Below are 17914 nucleotides of genomic sequence, written 5' to 3'. Positions count from 1 at the left end.
GATACAGAAGGGGCAATTTGCTGCAAATAAATATTAAAAAGTATTTCTCTTAAATGCTTGCGATATTCTTTTTTGTTTTTCCTCCAGTCTCAATGTTTGTTTCTGCCACTCGCTCCACCAGTTGTGCTGATTTTCTTTTCTTTTCTTTTTTTTAACCATACATGTGCTCAAGAGTCCGAAGCAGTTTTCTGTCCTCACCGAAACAGTCCCCCATCCCCCCGTCCCAGCTGATGCCCCCCGTGCCCCGGGCTCAGATGAGCCATTCCTTTTTGCTCTCATCGATGGTCTCCGTGAAGTTGGGGTCATTGTTCATGATGGCCGCGTCTGCGCTCTCGGCCGACTCTGCCCCTTTGGCCTCGTTGGTGTGGTAGGTGCCCTTATGGCGAAACATGTAGCGGATGAGGAACACCAGGGTGCAGAGGATGGTGAAGATCACCACAGCGATGACGCCTAAGCAGAGGAGAGGAGAAAAGACGGGACTAGGGGAGAGAAACGCCACATGCGTTGGGCATGGAGACACTTCTCTACACTTTCTAACCGGATGGCCACGCGTGTCTATCATAGCCCCTCAAAAGCGCCCATAAAATTCATTTCATATGTTCACCGCTGGCTAACTCCACTCGCTAGGCACCGGCTCATAACTACAGCTTTACCCTTGGATCTGTCCTCAGCTGCGCCCCCTGCAATAGCCTGTTAGGAGTTCAGCCCTCTGATGAAGAAGCATTGTACATTTTGTCCTCCTAGGCATGGGTAAGCATGTGCTAAAAAAGCACTTCTTTTTTTGACCCTTCTCTGCAAATGTGTATCTCCCAGGTGAAGACATCAGGTTCTCGGGCTGAAAAATCGTGTAATCAACCAAAAATATTTTATGCCACTTTTGTTAACTGACATGTTGGACAACCAGGTTGTTCAGAAGTGGTTTGCATTTTCTAAGGAATGCAATACTATCCTTGTAGTATTGTAGGGGGTCAAAGTATTAGGGGAAAGTTGTAAGTAGTAATAAAAATAAAATAAAAAGGAAAAATAAAGATTACAAACAAACTAAAGCTAATAACCTAAATCTGGGTATGGAAACAAAAACCTTCAAGGGAGACATGGGAAAGAAACATGAAATTCAATCAAGCTGCACATACATATATTCAATTGATATAACAAAAACCCAACATCAGCATGTCATTTCATCTGCATCTAGAACTGATCAAAAATATTAGGCTGATCTTTGAAATAAAATTTCTACATCCTTTCAGAATATGACACAGTGATGAAGTTCTGTCATGAAAGTTACAGTGCAACTCTACTATACAATGGGACAGGGCAGACAACTGCATGTGTGCATAAATTTAATTAGGATCTTCATTTCTGAAGATGGTTGGCCAAAAGGTCCTCATTTAAATGCTAATTCATGGCCAGTTCTGGAATTACTTAACCTCACCTGGAAACCTATTTCATTGAATGGGATTACCAGGCACATGAGTTATAGAAGAAGTTAGCCCCTAAAAAACAAGGTAGGATCATGAGTGATTTTTGTCAAGAGTACAACAAAGTGTTTGAAATATAGTCATGCTGAAATTTTGTAACAGGGAAAGTATCCTGCCTTTTCATAAGAATTAATTATTCTACAACATAAGTAACTATACCAATATAGCTCTTTGCATGGATGCTTAATACGTAGATTATGAATACTATTACATAGATTTGGTCAAAACTGCATATGAAGGGACAAATTAAATGAGAACAAGTCATTTTATCTGAACGGAATTACATAAACTTCTGATTAGCTTTGTTCTGGTGCAGTTTTCCCACATAGACAGCTCTTAATAAATAGCCTGAATATTTTACTAACTACAATTCAACTTTCACCACCATACTGCAAAGTATCTTACAAATATAGATGTTTTTCCTACCTCCAATAATGGCAGAGTTTCTGTTAACTCCATCTCCTATAGCTTGACCGTTGTATGGGAAATCAGCACTGGCTGTAAACAGGAAATTAAAGAATCATGTTCTAACAGCAGTGAAACTTCACACAGTAGTTCAGAAATGCATTCATCATCCTCAGGTACAATTTGAAGAAAACTGTGGTATGTATTTATCCAAAGAAAAAGAAACAATCAAACAAGATCTTTCCCTATTATCTAATCCCTCAAAAATTGCTTCCTCTTCCCATTACCAAAAATACAAATAAAATAAAGGAGGTACCAGCAGTAAACATTGTTGTTAATACAGAATGGCATTTGGTTACTCTATTAACATAACTTCAGCAAGGTTATTTAGCACAGAACAAAAACAAACATTTTCTTCAGCAGCGTGTGATCACAAAACACCATTTGTCACTGCTATCCATGAAAGCACTCAGCTGTTTCTAGGATACTGCCATTGGGTACAACTGCAAGTTGTTCAAAATAAAAGCTGCTGTCTCTCTTGTTGTTGCAAGCCTAAAATAAGAGAGGGGCAGCATTTTCTGTTTGCCAGAGCCTTACAGCAGAGTTACCAAAGGAAGCATGTGCTGGCACCTTAGTTGTCTAGCAGAAAGCCCAACATGACAGCTTAACTGCTGCTAGAGGTGCTTTTGAGCTAAGATACCAAAGTGTAAATTGGAGCAGCTGAGGCATGGCAGGCAGGAGAGATATCAGGAGAAGATAGCCTCCAGCAGACAGTGAGGAAATTAAACAAAGTTCCCTGGGAAGATTTACCAGTGCTTATCTGTCAGAGACCTGAAAAGGAGAGAACTCTTGTGACAGAGCTGGATGAAGAAACTAGAGCAGGGCTAGAGTAGCATCTGGATAGAGGTTTTGGGTTTAACCTCCAGAAACATCACAGAGAATTTTCAAAGGGAATCTCATCTACGAAACCTCTCATCAACATTTTCTTTGTAGTGAGCCATAGCAATGAGACACCGCACTGACTAAGCAAACCCAAGGAACTAGGCAAGTGGCTGTAATCACTCTCCTCTTTATCACCAGGAACATGGCATTGATTTTCAAATAGAAAAAGTGTTGTTAAAGGCATTTAATTGGAGAGCATTAAAATTAATCAAGGGTATGAATTACTTCTTAGGTCAGTATTTAAGACCCAGCTGTATTTTCCTTTTTGGTGGATTAGGTGACATTGCAATACTCTGTCTCAACAGGCCATTGATACATTCACTACACCCCAAAACTGGCTAAGGAATTCAACTGGTTTTCTGTTAGAACATAGGAAAAACCTTAATAAAGTTCCTTTTGTATCCTGAGGCAGCTGTGCAGAAGAATGAATGGCTTCAGCTTGCCACACGGCCCGAAAAGAGTTTTGGGGCTAGAGTAGCCTCCTATGTGTGTACTCTGGAGAGAGTCAAACCAGCTGCGTTTGTCAACTAGCTGTTGGCTGGTAGAGCCTCTGAAAGGAAACAAAGAAAGCATTCCTCAGGACTCAGTGGAGGCGGCCCGGCCTGTGGTTTTTGCCAGCGGCACTTGCCCTTGGACATTCGTTAGTAATCTGGCTTCTGAAAACAGCATTTCTGCACCTCTCTAAAACAAACTAATCTTAAAAAGAATGTAAAAGATAAACAAACATCTGATTCCATATCAGTTTCCATACCCCCTCCCCAAGAGGGCCTTACTGTGCAGGACTACGAATGTTTCCTACAGAGAGATTTTAGCAAAGGGTCCATAATCCTTACAGCGTTGAAAGGGAAGGGCTGGCAAAGGGAAATGGACTCTAAACTTAGCCCCCCTGCTCCTCAAGCAAAATCATAAAGCCAATTGACTCCTTTTAGAAAAGCCTTAGGCCTGCCAAATTTTAAGAAAATTGCTCTCTCCCACCGTAGCCCCAAAGGACGCCCCTTGCCATAGAAGCTGCACATGCAGTACCAACTCCTACCCCTTCCTTGTACGGTTGGCATTGCTCTCGTGTTTCTCTTCATAGAAAATCTTAAGATCAACAATGATTACAGTTCCCCCTTACGACTGTGTAGGTCATATGACCACAGTTCCCACTTATGACCGTGTAGGGAACGCTATCTTCTTTTTTAAAGGTTGTTAGGGCAGTTGTACAAGTGGCGCATGAAGAAAGAGTAAGGCTGCCATTGATGGCAGTGTGGTCTCTCCTGGGTTGCCACATCGCAACAGCTATGTTGCAAGATGAAATCCTGTCAGATCGAGGAACAGGGCTTATGATGCTCAGTGAGTACACCACAAGATAGCGAAGGCATGTGAAACTACACCCTTGATCTTATCTCAGAACTACTGCTAAAAGAAATGGCCCTCACATCTCTGTCTGTGGGTGCTTCCCTTTGGACCCAGTGATTTGACAGGCTCAGGAAGAGAGGCCCACTGGATCAACAAGCAGACATGACTCAGTCTCTCACCTCCAAGTCTGACAAGGAAGAAACAGGAATATGTAGGGGACAAAGCCACTGCACATCAGGTCAGACTATGCATATGCAACTGCTGAAGTACCAGGAGCACTGTAATGAAAAAGGGAAGTAGATATATGTGCATCTTTTGTTAAAGCACCTGCAGGAGTATCGACAGATACTACCACTGTAATTCACGAATTCCTGTTCTGTTACTCTTATGTCAGCAGGAAGCCTGAGTAGGCCAGTTAACTGAATATATTACTATTCATAGATAGAGAGGGAGGAAAAGAACTTATTACTCCTAGCAGTCTCCTTGGGTGAAAGCTTCCTTGAAATTCTTCAAGACAGCAGTAGCTTCTTAAGTGATCAGAAACAGCTAGAGGAAAGGGTTTGTACAACTGTATAAGAGTAACGCTTTCAGCGGCGATTAGGCAGAAGAAAGTCTGTCAAGCTGCATCTTTGACCCACCTAAGGGAGATTAACCAGAGTTTACTGTAAGCAGCAAGTACCAAAATGCTGGTATTTTGGATATCAGTTACATCAGACACATGGATTTCTCTGACCTTACTACAGTTCATTCTTCTGCAACATTAGGTAACTTTGTCAAGACAACTAACAAGATTCTTTCTTCCTTTGCTGTTGAAATTAAGTAATTAAATGAGAAAAGAACATGTTAGGATAACCTCAAAAAGCAGCAACAGTAATACCATGCTCTGGTAAAAGCACAGAAAAATCTAGAGTGCCATTCACAGATTTTCAAGAGTAACCCTTAAGGTATTTCAAAGTCACTGGTCAGATAAAATGAGAGTCACTACCGACTCTCACCTTTCATGGGAATCTGAATCACAGTGAGTGGTGTAATAACTAGCTCACATGGCTATGACATGCAGTTGAAGTACTTGATGAGTTGCTAATGGGCAAGAGTATGCCTTCATTTCTCCACCACAGCTGGGAACACTTCTTTCTTGTTCAAATCCTTCCATTATCACTGTGACATTAATTTTAACTCCATGTCCCAGCAAGATCTTCCTCACTGCCTTATACTTGTACCTCAGTAACTTCAAATGATAACTTGCCTGGAGCAGATAAGTGTTACACAGCTGCAGTTATTTTATGTAGCTACCCCGCAAAGCCAAAGTAAATTTCTTGCTCACAGAGAGAGCAAGTAAGTTGTAGATATAATATAAGGTGGGTGTGGGAAGGATATTGTAGAAGTTTCCATCTAAATGCAGTGCTACCTGATTGTTAGCTGAGGACAGACATAGGACTATTTAATATCCTTTATAACCTGGTCTATACAGGTTGCTTCAGAACAACCGATTCCCAGACGGTTTGGAGACTGTACTGGAAAGGTTTCCTTTCCTCAAAAGCTCTTTCTGAATCTCCCCCAACCTCCTCTGAGCAGCCACGGTCTCATTTGTGTGAATCTAAACATGGAGAACACAGAAACAGGCTTTTAATTCGTCTTGGAGAATAGTTGCATGTTGGTTCAAGAGATGCACCGCTAGTTTCCTGAAATCCTTTGCTTATGCCACTGCGACACAGAGCTTATAGCCCACAGTCTGTAGTCAGAACACACCAAAGAGATTTTTTTTAAAAAACCTACAGCTACTGCAAGGATGTCCTGAAATGTTTTAGGAAACTCTAAGTTCACCCATGGAGCTGGTTCCCTTCCAGAATTCAAGGTGAATGCTGCTGGTTTTTTATACCCTTTCTTTCCACAGTGGGACATTGGACTTGCCTCAAATATGATCATCCTTAAGTTAACCTACGTGAAAGCACACAGTGTACTTGGTTGTCTTTCTTTCAGGGACTGCTGTTGATGATGAGATAGTTTCAAAGACTGCCAAGCAGTACATTTACAGAGAGTCTAAACTGAAATTTTACGCTTTTTTACTGAGTGGTAAAGTCTCAGTTGAAATATTGCATGCAATTATGATCACCTAACTAAAAAGAAAGATACAGTTCAGATTTGCTCCAAAAACAGAAGAGCAGGCACAATTACAGGTCTGAAACAAACAGAAGAAACCTATGAAATACGAGAACTAACACATATTGTGCTACTTTACAGATGTGCAAAATTTCAAGACAAAATAGGTATTTTCTCTCAGACTTCAATAGTAGATATTAAATGAGCAGAATTTTCACTCTGGACAAATTAAAAGGCTTTTTAGGATAGAGGTGACAGAGGTCTCTTTCAGCAAAATCATTTTTAGAAATTGACAGCCAGAAATTCTTCACTTTTAATGCAAGTCACAAAATCTTTTACATGAAAAGATAAGGTTTGGACATTTCTCTTTTCATGCATCCAAAGCACAAACAGAAAAGTTGTTTGCTGAGAGTTGCCCTATGAGCTATCACTAAGACAAGTTACATTGCTGTACACTGCTAAGTCTTTCCACCTTGCACCAGGTATATACATCATCTTGTGTTGACTGTGTAGTTTACAAATATATAACTGTGCAAGCAAGCAGTATTTTAAACACACATACTTATACAAAGATATGTTGAGCACTCATGAGATTATTCAACATTTACTTAATTTTGAATGCCCTAATCAGAAGCCTTCAGCACACTATTTTTAGACTTCTTCAGACAGCTTTAAGAACAGAAGTCTGTTTCTTTCCACAAATCTCATAGAAAAACTAGCTTTCTAAATTAGACACGACATGAATATTAAGTTATTAAGACCAATTCTGATTTCACATAAATATGAACTAGGAGATCAACTAGGACAATTAGATCTGGTGATTACAAGGCATAGGAAACCCTCAGCTATCAAGACATTAATTGAAAGTAGAACAGCAAGAGAACAAAACAGAAACAAATGTTAGATATCATTCATTGTTCCTAATTCTCTTTTGAAACCATATATACAAGAGGAAAAACTGTCATGAACCAAAATGGAGCCTATAGGGATAGCGAATGTTCACAGAGACCTTAGAATTTTGAGAAAGCCCTTGAAGCTAATCAGTTCATTAACATATTTCTCCATGGACCATAACGTAAAGGAAAACAAAGGCAAGCGCTCTGGCTGCATTTTGTCAAATTCTATCAACTCTGCCAGTCACATGAGGCAATACTACCATGGCTGCAAATTAGAGACTGCTCCTCATTATGTATTGTAAGTACAGAAACTTCTTCATTAACTGCTTGACTCTTGATAATAGAAACAAATGGGTAGTCACCATCACATTACCCATCCTTAAGAGATCAGATTGGAAAAGAAACTCAACACACGCAACTGACTAAGCAAGAGTAAGTAACTCCCTTACGCATTGGTCTTCATTAAGGCTGACCATCGCAACCTGTAGACTCTGGGCACTGTCTCCAGCTCACTTCCCTGCCTGTGCCCTCCCATCTCCCACCCCAGCTCTTGGCTCACGCCTGGCTCTGGCTCCCAACTTGGGCCCCAGCACCCTCTCAGCAGATCTCAGTAAAACAGCACAAGACGGTCTGTGGCCTTGCTGTGACCACAGGTGTCCTTGCTGTGTTGAAGGCCCTTCTCAAAACACCCATCTCCTGCTGCCTGGGCTCTCCCTTTTAGGGGACCCTAAGCCACTCCGCCTGCCTGAGCTCCTCCTGGCCGTGCAGCCTGGTCTCCATGGTGCAAACCAAGCCATGGCTCTCGGCGAACTTGCTTTCCCTCAGAGGAAACCAAATCAGTGTCTTTCTCTTGGCTGGGACCGAGTCTTTTACCAAACTATCTCTAGCCATGACCCTCACTCTGGCCTTGCGCCTACAGCAGTGGCCCTCTTTAAAAACCTCAAAGGGGCAAGTTGGAAGAGGTAAGAAGTTGCTCATGCTTGACTCTGTGCAGAGCAGTGCACCTATTTTTTTGCCCTCCGTTTTGAAAATAAATTCTTCTTTTGTGAACCTTGAAGGATTCCTAAGACAAGGCAATTATAACACTTCAGAAAGAGAAGAAAAAAAAAAGCTGAAGTAGTATTAAAAATACCATTGACTTTCTACTTTACCAGGGTAAACTTTGTATTGAAAGTTCTTATCATTTTTTAAAAAATGATGTATCTACTTATATTCCTAATCTTCCAATCTGAAAATGAGAATGGAAAAAAACCTATTCCTGCTTTTTAAGGGATTTAAGCACAGATTCTGATGATAGTACTTAGAATTTACTTAAAGCTCCTCTGACATCAGCTTAAGTAGGATGGAGATAGGATTGAGAATTTGGCTGGAACTGATTTTACTATTAAAAACTTCCATTTTTAAGTCACATGTACCAGCTAAAGATACTTTTACTTTATTAGGAGATGCATCCTTGCAGCTTAATCTCTCCAAAATCTATTCTGGAAAAAATATGAAACAGGGCATAAATTCCTGCACTGATAATTTGGATGGGCTAGATGATTCTCCTTTGATTTCCCCTTTTGTACAGTCACATCCTGTTAGTTTTTTCACTTGGTTTGCACACAAGCAAGTAATTGTGCAAGGCAGTAGGTAGACAAAACCAAAACATCTTCTAAAGTTAGTAACTAATGCATGTATACTGTGTAATTTTCTTCCTTATTTTAAGGAAGATAAGGGAGCAGATATTTAGAATCAATTTGGGATCTTGCTTATCAGCAGCTTCAACTTCAGCACTTTCTGACTGCGAGGTAGTATGTCAAACATTTGCTGTGCCAAAATTCCAATTGATTTGCAGCACATTAGAGGACCTACATCCATCAAAAATAAAACTCATCTCTCTTAATTCCTCACCGTAATGTCCGTATGATATTGGGTCTCACTATGTCTCCAGACAAGAACTGATGATATTAGTCATGCTGGCCTAAGCTATCACTATCATGAAAATTTTATAAGCAGTGCTTACATTTCATCTGTTAAGGAAGACAAACAAATACTTCCTTTTATAATTAATGTAGAATATGAAACGCTTCAGTGCTCTCAAGGGAACAGTAGAGTTAAGTGCTGATCAAAGCCTAGCTGTATGCAGCTAAACACTGATAATGGAACCACAGGGAATACGTGAAAGAAGGAAAAAAAAACAAAAGTAAAATATCCAGCCCAGTGAACAAGAGGACAACCAGCCTTAAGTAAAGAAATCTTCCCTATGGAAAGGGCAAGTAAAGTGGAGGGATTTGGGTTTTGCAGTATACATAAACAATAAATGCAGTAATTGATATTATCCTTGATAAAGCCTTTGCTGACTCAGGCATTGTATATTATCACTTTAGAAGTTGCCATTATACATCCCCCTATGGCACAGAAAGCCTGTGGAGCTAAGTCTTGGTATCGGTGTGTGTGTGTGGTGGGGGGAGGGGAGGGGGCAGAAATGGCTTTCCCCCCCCCCACCCCAATGTATTTCATAATAAAGTTACTATGTGATGAAGAAGCTGTTCTCTTTCAGTTCTCTATACCTGGAATTTTATGACAGCTACAATCTATAAGAAAAAAAATGATGAACTGTAAGTCATTGGAAGAAAGGAGTTCTTGCTGCTATGATTCAGAAAACAAGATCAGGTTCTGCATGTCTAGTATTTATTTTTTTCTTGAACAGGAAAAGCTTGAATTGGGGATGAGGATGGAGTTTGACTGGAGAGCTTAAATATGCAATTTAAATCTAAAATAAAAAAACTAAAAGCTATAATAACTCAACTAATCTAGAACAACCACTTACATCTGGAAGGTAAGAACTTTTCAGTCTAAAGAGAGGAAAAAGAAGGTAATCACATGAAGCCCTCAGACATCTAAATGCTTCCTTCTCTACTCTAGATTTTTTCCCCCTAATCTACACCATCCTGATGGTCCTATTAAAGTCAGTTTTTGTGTAAAAAATAGTCTTTGCAGACAGTGACAAACGCTCAAATACAAATTAATATTTCTAGCTTCTTGTCTTTGTGTTAGGTAGCAGCATTAACATTCAAATCACTGCTTATGAAATAGCTATAACACAGGTCTCTCAATGAGTGCCAGAAGAATTTATGAGTTTGGCAATTCATCAGCTGTCTAATATACTGGATAGGATGTCAGAAGCTTCACACAGAAATTAGATATTTAAGGATAAGGGAAAGCTGTGCTTAATTGTGTGAAAGAACTAGATGAGACCAAGGGAGGCATTTTTATTCCCTATTAAAAGGGACTTACAGTAATTCAAGCACCATCATTAAGTCATTTAAGGAGGAAGCACTGATTATGCTGAATTTCAGACAGATGCTCTTCCTAGTTAGCTGCTTGACTAGGAAGGGAAAAACAGCAATTGTTGCAGCTTAATTTTTAGCATTTACCTTTTAGCCTGCAAAAACCACTCAGGGCTAAGGAATCAAGCTATGAGATTTTGCTAGACTTACATCCTGGCTGTCTGATAAAAATGCCACCTTCTGAGAACAGCTCAGATCAAGGCCACAGGGTTCGAGACATTTTTTATTTATTTTTAATTTTGCTAGCACCTAGGAGATGAAGCTCAGAAATGGAAGACCACATTATGCACAAAGGCTTCTTGCATCCTTTCCCCCTGTGAACTCATTTGCCATTTGCAGGAAGCCTAGAGAAAAAGAATCTGCTCCCTTGCTGCTGCTGGGAGGCAAAAACGAGCACCAATTCACACGTTAGCCTTGATTTTAATCTGTCTTCTGCTGGATTCACTGATGCAAATAGGATGTTAAACTCAAAATGTGCTAATCCACATTCCTTCAGTGTCTGGTCAGAGGAAGACCCTTTTTGTTCTTCTGTCCAGAACCTAAGACAGCTTTGAGGTCTAAACTGAACACTCCCCCCAAAATTCGTATATTCTGATTTTGAACACAAGGCTTCTTAGTTTTGAGGGTTTAGTTACTACAAGAACATTCATCCATTTGGGCTCTTGTTTGCTTCCCTAGAATAAGCACAATGTCAGTTATCAGTGACATGCATGTTAGTTAACCTAATCTTAGAGATATTAAAATATCTGTAATGGTTTGGTTTTTTTTAAAAAAACATATACTGCAGTTCGGCATATTAAAATGTATGCGAATATAGTTAGAGACATGTAATTATAAATCTTATTTTGAAATGTATGCCAGACAGGTAATTCACTGGGTTTAGACAATATGTAAAGACAGGACAAGTCATTTTTATATAACAATGACATTGATCACGCTCTTTGTCTCATTCCTACTTTCCTTTTTAAATATGTCCAAGGCAAAGTGGATTGTCTCACATGAACTGAGATAATGATGTCAGGAGGGGGGGGGGGAAAGAAAAGAACTGTTTTGCTGATCTACTTTTTTCAGTTATCGCCTTTAAAAAAAAAAAAACAAAAAACAAAAGTCATTCTTGAAAGAATGACTTGTTGAATTCTTGTGCTTCATCACCACCGAGAAAGGATCACCATGGCAACAGGAAAAGACTACATACTATAAAAATACTTACAAGCTGAACAAGGTAATGGTTTAATAAAATGTCGCAGTAGTATGGCAAAATGCCAGCAGTGGAGGAGGAGGGAAGGAGACTGCATTCTAACAATGAGAAAAAAAAATAAAAAGAACTGAGAAGTACTAACACCGTAAGTTTGAAATACGCACTATTTTAAGGCTAGCAAGAGAAGGTTCAAGACAACGAACTGAGAAGCTGTACCGCCCATTCATGCAGCGAATCCACCAGCAAACTTTCTCATGAATAAAATCCTGAACTTGATTGTAAGGGTCACTTGAAAACGATTGATGTATATCTTTGATTTATTCCTTAGCCTTTCTGTAGGCATCCAAAATGTTTTGCAGCTAGCAAGAAGTGTTCATATCATAACCACATAAGAGAGTTTAAGGCAAATATTTCTTGTAGGTCACCTGTCAGGCAGAACCTGCCTAACATCTTCTAGTAATTACCTGTAAGATCTGATCAAGTACTGTAGTTTAGAGGTGAAAGGGTCATTATATCCGTCTTCCAGTGTAATTGTCCTACTTAGCCACTTATCTTTGATCCCCTCCTATAACAGTTTTCAATCCTCAAAGTTCAATTTGATGTTATTTGAGAAGTAAAGCTTTCAATCTACACTTACCCAAAATATGAATTAGAAATAGTTCAGGATACATCACAGAATTAAACTTAAACCATATGATACTTGCCACACAAAGTTCATTCTTCACAGAGGATGTTCCCCCCCCCTCATTTTTTGTCCCCCTCATTTCTTACATTTTGGTAAAAATCTATTTAAAATGAAACGAGTGCAATAATAAAAATTATAGATAAACACATATGAAATGAGAAGTTGCATACCTAGCAATTTTTGTTTTCATAGCCATGTTCTTTGCAACCATTTCCTTGTGGGAGAGTGAGTGTGAACATCTCGTGTCTTTTCCTTTAGTACAACTGCAAGCATTTCTGTGATTTCCAAAAGAGCTTACTGTCTTTGCCCTTCTGGCCAGTTCAGTGAAGGAGGAAATTCACAGTATTACGAACATGCCTGTTCTAGAACCAGTGGGAATCTCTATTTATTACTCTATTTTTTCATTTTCTCTCTTCATATATTGCTTTAGAAAGTCTTTTAGTAGGGTTTTGGAAACAAAGAGAATTTTGAGCGCAAACTAGTAACTTGCTGGTGTAAAGTGACATTAAAATAAACATGTTCATTCACCAGTGATCAAGATCTGTGTGCAAGTCTAAGGTTATGTAGCCTACAGCACATACTTTTTCTGAGACTGAAACAGAGCCAGCTGTGTCTGATCACTAGAGATGCTTGTACAAAGACTGAGTTGTTCCTAACTGATACTGACAGAAGGGGCTGACTATCTTGCTCTTCATATTGTGGAAGCACAACTTCAGACTCATCCAAGTGGATTAAAGTTCTCAGCTGGATTAAAGTTCTCACCTGGAGTGAGAGTCTTAAATTGCTCAAATACAACTAAGTGCTCTTTCACTCCTGCTGCTGTGAAACATCACTCCATTGCTCTGAAATTTCATTCCACTACACCCAGACTTGACTTTGTCGCTCCCTTTAGAGTATAGCAGTTCCTTATTAGAAAACTGTAAAGCAGTATGATCTCCTTCCTCTCCTGCTGAGCACTGCAGAGGACAACCCCTAGCCTCCAGTCCTCATCGCCAAAAACGAAGGTGGGCCACTCATACACTGGCTGCCTGTGACCAACACAGTCAAGTAAAGTCCTGCCATTACAATGAAGAGCTGGCTTTCCAGGCAGAAGTTACCCTGAGCCAGCTTGAGCCAACCTAATCTCATACTATGTGCTATCTGATATCCTTCATGCTACCTCTATGAGCCAAATACCACATCTAAAACAGATGTAAAAAGTGTGTATTCTGCCAGGTCAGTGAAGTAGCACTGACACAGCACAGCTTCCAGCAGGACACTGAGCCAACCCAGAGAGAAGAGTAGTACCATGAGGCTAGGATGAACAGGACCTCTCAATACCTGAAGCTATCAGGACAGCTCAACCGTCCTGTATAAATCCAGTCATAGTCTTTTACTAGCTTGCAGTCAAATTATCAAAAGGAAGAAGAAACCAGCCAAAATTAACAACCAAACCACAGCAACTGCACCAGAATCACAGGAGCAATTTTTATCCTCAAGATGTTTATGACACACTTTTTAAAAAACATGAACTAATGAGGTATCCTTCCACAAATGTGCTTTTACAGAAATAGGAGCATAGAATACAACTTTTAGGTACAAACTGACCTAGTAATTCCAGAGAAGAAACAGAAGGATCAGAAAGATTTGTGGTGAAAAAAATTCAAGTAGAAGATTGCAGTTTATAAATGAAGGAGAGAGACACTGAAATTTTAAAAAGGGATGGCTGCAAGGATCGAATGAGAGCTTTTAGAGTATGGTACTGCTTGTATATCATCTAGATTTGAGACCCTCAGCCCTGGAATATCTCCGCTCTCCTTATAAGCCTGTGCTCCATTTCTTGATTAAAGGGCTGAAATAAAACTCTGCAAGGAATTGCTTGACATTGGGAGAAAAAAAGTATGACCTTGGCACATTCTTCTAAGACACACATATAGAGCTGTGTCCTGCTCTTGTACCAAGACTGACAGCTACATTCCCAAAACCCCCGGGCAAAAAATAATTAGTACCAAGGCCATTTCCTAACATTTTGATTTTATACCACTGCCAATCCATCAACTTGTCAGAAGTAGTTCTATTTTATACCAGTAAAAATGAAATCAGAGTCTGGCCACAGTATGAGACAGGTGTCAACATATGCCTCGCTATATAAATCTGAAGGGAACTTTTTTTTTTTTTTTTTTTTTTTTTAAAAAGTATTTATCTGAAACCCAAGGAGCAAGAGAAAAAAAACCCTCTAAAGTCAGGCATGATGTATACTTTCAAAGACTGTCAGTCACAAAGCAGGATGAGATTGCTAGGATCAGCACATCATTTTTGCTTTCCAGCATTTTCAGCATGAGATGAATGCAATTGTGCTTAATGGCATTTCTCATTAAACACAGTCTAAGGAAAGCAGACATTTCAAGCATGGAAAACAGATCAGCAGTTTATAAATACATTTATGTCTAAAATTAGATTTACTTTTTTTTTGGATGAGGCAGACTAGAATATATTCACTTATTCAGAATCCAACATAAGAAATGCTATTATAAGCAATTTTTTATCCATATGAGCAACCCTTCACTTGTTACATACCCAATACCACAAAGAAAGTGCTGTCACAACAGCTAGCTCAAAAGTGAAGATTCAAACCGCACATGATTTACAGAAAAGAAATAAATTAGAATATTTAAATGTTGCAACTCTGATGAGATTTAATGCCCTCCTGCAGTGTTTTGAGCCCAGAAGCTTGTTCTGTTAGGTAAGAAGGTGTCAGACAAGAAGGATACAAAGCACTATGAAACTGAAGCTTTGTTGTCCAACCCATTTAAAATGTGGAGACAGTAAACAAACTTGAACGTATTTGTTTTGAAAAGAATACATGCAAAAAGCAAATACATCATGAATTCAGGACACAAATGAACTCAACTCTAACGTGAAGGTGCTAGAGGGAGCAAAACAGATAAGTTCTGTCCCTTGCTACCACATTGTAACGTTGCTTCACAAACTTAAAATTAATTTAAAAAAAGCAAAAAAAAAAAAAAAAAAAAAAAAAAACCAAAACATAACTGCATGTAGAAGTAGCAGTAACTCTTGCACTCCAGCTTTGCATTTCATACTGTGATTATTGCCCCACAATCGTCTATGAGCTGCTTCCGCTCTACTTAAATTTCTTCCTTATAGAGGAGGGTGGATATATTTCTTTCCTGATGTGCTCAGCTGCATTCGTTTAAAATAAATCTCAGCTTACCTGAATCTAAATGCCACGGGTCCGTAGCGGCCGACATTGGCGGGATTGTCAACGGAGATGCTCCGCAGTTGGATTCTACCAGTTCACCTTGAATGTGGACGTGAGAGGAGGCGTTGGTAGGTCGCAGAGCTGCTTTGAGCGGAGCAATCTGGTTGAACTGTACTCTTGACAGGCAGCCAGTGAATCCCGGTGTGTTGTATTTATATATATCTTGATCGATCTTCCCAATTTCTAATGGAAATTAAAAAAAGAAAAAAGATTAAATCAGCACAATTCACTGCTTTGGAAAGCACAGCACATAATTCCCCAAGCTGAACTCCCAAAAATCTCTCTTTCAGGGGTCTGAGCACATTTCAGACCCTGCTAGTTTTCTTCACACTTCATCTGATTGAAGCTGGCAGCCTTCAGGCCTTGATGGGACTTGGTTTCACTGCTGTGTTTTCATTAAAATGTAAGGTAGGGAAAGAGGAAGCAGCAGAGAACAAAAGACCAGGAAAATCTCCTCTCCAAGAAGAAGTGACAAAGGAGAAGTTATAGTGACAATCCTTGCCAGGATCTCTTTTCCTATATGAAACTATTGCTGCAAGAGCTATTCCTTAATTTACCTTGGCTGGTTGCTTTCCAGACCCCTCTGAGTCAATCAGGACCCTATGAACAGCATCACTGCACACGTGCATTTGCCATTAACAATCCCTCCTCTCTGCAGCTCTTTCCCTCTCTCCCTCCCCCTCTTATTTCCTCACTAAAAGATCAAGCCTGCAATGGAAAATAGTCTCTCTCCAGTTCCCCTCTACTGGGAATTCAGTAAAGTGGTATGAACACACCAGCCAGGAGATGCAGAATGAGGCACGCGTGTATGTACTCCTTCACCTTCACATCAGAGCCTACATCAACTAAGAGCACTTTGGATGTCAAACATATTACAAGTTGTTGCTGCCAGTTAACATACAAACTGGTAGTTAGAATTCATGAATCGAATATAAGACTTGCTTTTTAGAATACCTACCCTCCGGCCAAGCCCAAGCAGCTTGCTCTCTTTTAAAAGACAAGCTAAAACAATCCTCAAAACAATAGCCAGAAAAGTATAGCACATGTCCTTGCTACAAAGGAATTTGCAGATCATTCACAGCTGCTTTATTCCTGCCAGGACATGAGATGGCATGAAATACTCTTCCCAGCACACAACAATGCACAAACAAAATCTTGGCAAATCTTACCAGCTGCCTGCATCAGAGAAGAGGTTAACATTTCAAAGCATCACTGCAGTGTGAGATTGAACATTTACATGGCAGTGAGGAATTGAAGAAGTTGATTTCTTCAGTGATAGCACAGAGTAAATACAAATGAATCATGGCAGCATCATATTTGTGCTGTACCGCAGTGTACTACTCGAGCCACTGAGAGCAGTCGTGTGTGCTTCCACTCCGGCTTCAATCTTCCTCTCACCAGGTTTCGATTCCTGGGTCAGCAAGGAAAGGGGTTAATATCTGACCCCTTAAGTCAATGGACAAAAATCCTACCGAGTTGAGAAAGCAGGACTGTATTCCAAGGACAGAGGGGGAAAAAAAAGAAGCAACCTCAGTTTGTTCAAAAGCGACCTCTTCAGAGATCGAACAGTGTTCACTGTTTGGAGGAGGAACAATGTAAGGGTTTGAAAAGACAGAGCTGCTGATAAAAATGATGTATACAAATCACGAGTGCTACTAAAGAAAGAGAGAAAGGTGAACAGCACTGAGATAGAAAGGGTTCTCCTGAGAGGGGTAGGAGGAGAAAGTGGAAGAGATTTATTTTAAGAGTTGGCTGCCAGCTCTTCACCCAAAGCACATCTGGGTTTCAGTTTTGCTATGCGAAATTAAAAAAAAGTGTTATTAGAAAATGTACTACAAATCATTTTGATAACTCTGCATTCAGTTCTAACTAACATTGGGACAATTATTTATTATTGGGCTTCCTAAGAACTGCCATGTTACATACAACTGTACTATTTCTAAGAGCAATAAGGGTTTTACCTCATATGCATACAAGGAGTTTCAAGGCTGTAAACCAGGCAGAGCATTTCAAATAACTTTTGTATTTTGGGTTTACATAGTAAACGTGAGTGTGCGTGGGCACGGGAGGAGGAAATAACATGGTGAAAACTGGACAAATCCCGAGCACAATTAAAACATTTTCTTGGTTACCACACAAAATTAAACTGTGCTTTTTGTCTCTGCAATCAAATCGGAATTATAAACATACAATGCTCAAGTCCCACATCGCATCAGGACACAGAAGAAAGACGCATAATCTGAAGATTATCTACATGGGATCCTTATGTGATGCACTG

The 17914-nt window shown here is 39.7% G+C and overlaps 1 protein-coding gene across 1 annotated transcript in view; it reads right to left on the bottom strand.

Annotated features, from left to right (window-relative positions):
- Positions 1 to 250: 250 nt before the first annotated feature.
- CNTNAP2 (contactin associated protein 2) overlaps positions 251 to 17914 on the bottom strand; it is a 1099877-nt gene continuing 1082213 nt past the window's right edge. The window contains exons 22-24 of the mRNA XM_062569605.1: positions 15589 to 15819; positions 1905 to 1976; positions 251 to 450 (exon numbers count right to left, since the gene is read on the bottom strand). Of these exons, the coding sequence (XP_062425589.1) occupies positions 251 to 450; positions 1905 to 1976; positions 15589 to 15819 (503 nt within the window). The remainder of the gene's footprint in view (positions 451 to 1904; positions 1977 to 15588; positions 15820 to 17914) is intronic.

Source organism: Rhea pennata, chromosome 2 (assembly GCF_028389875.1).
Source record: "Rhea pennata isolate bPtePen1 chromosome 2, bPtePen1.pri, whole genome shotgun sequence".
Lineage (NCBI taxonomy): Eukaryota > Metazoa > Chordata > Aves > Rheiformes > Rheidae > Rhea > Rhea pennata.
The sequence above is the reverse complement of the archived record's forward strand: the minus strand, read 5'-3'. Positions and strand labels throughout refer to the sequence as shown.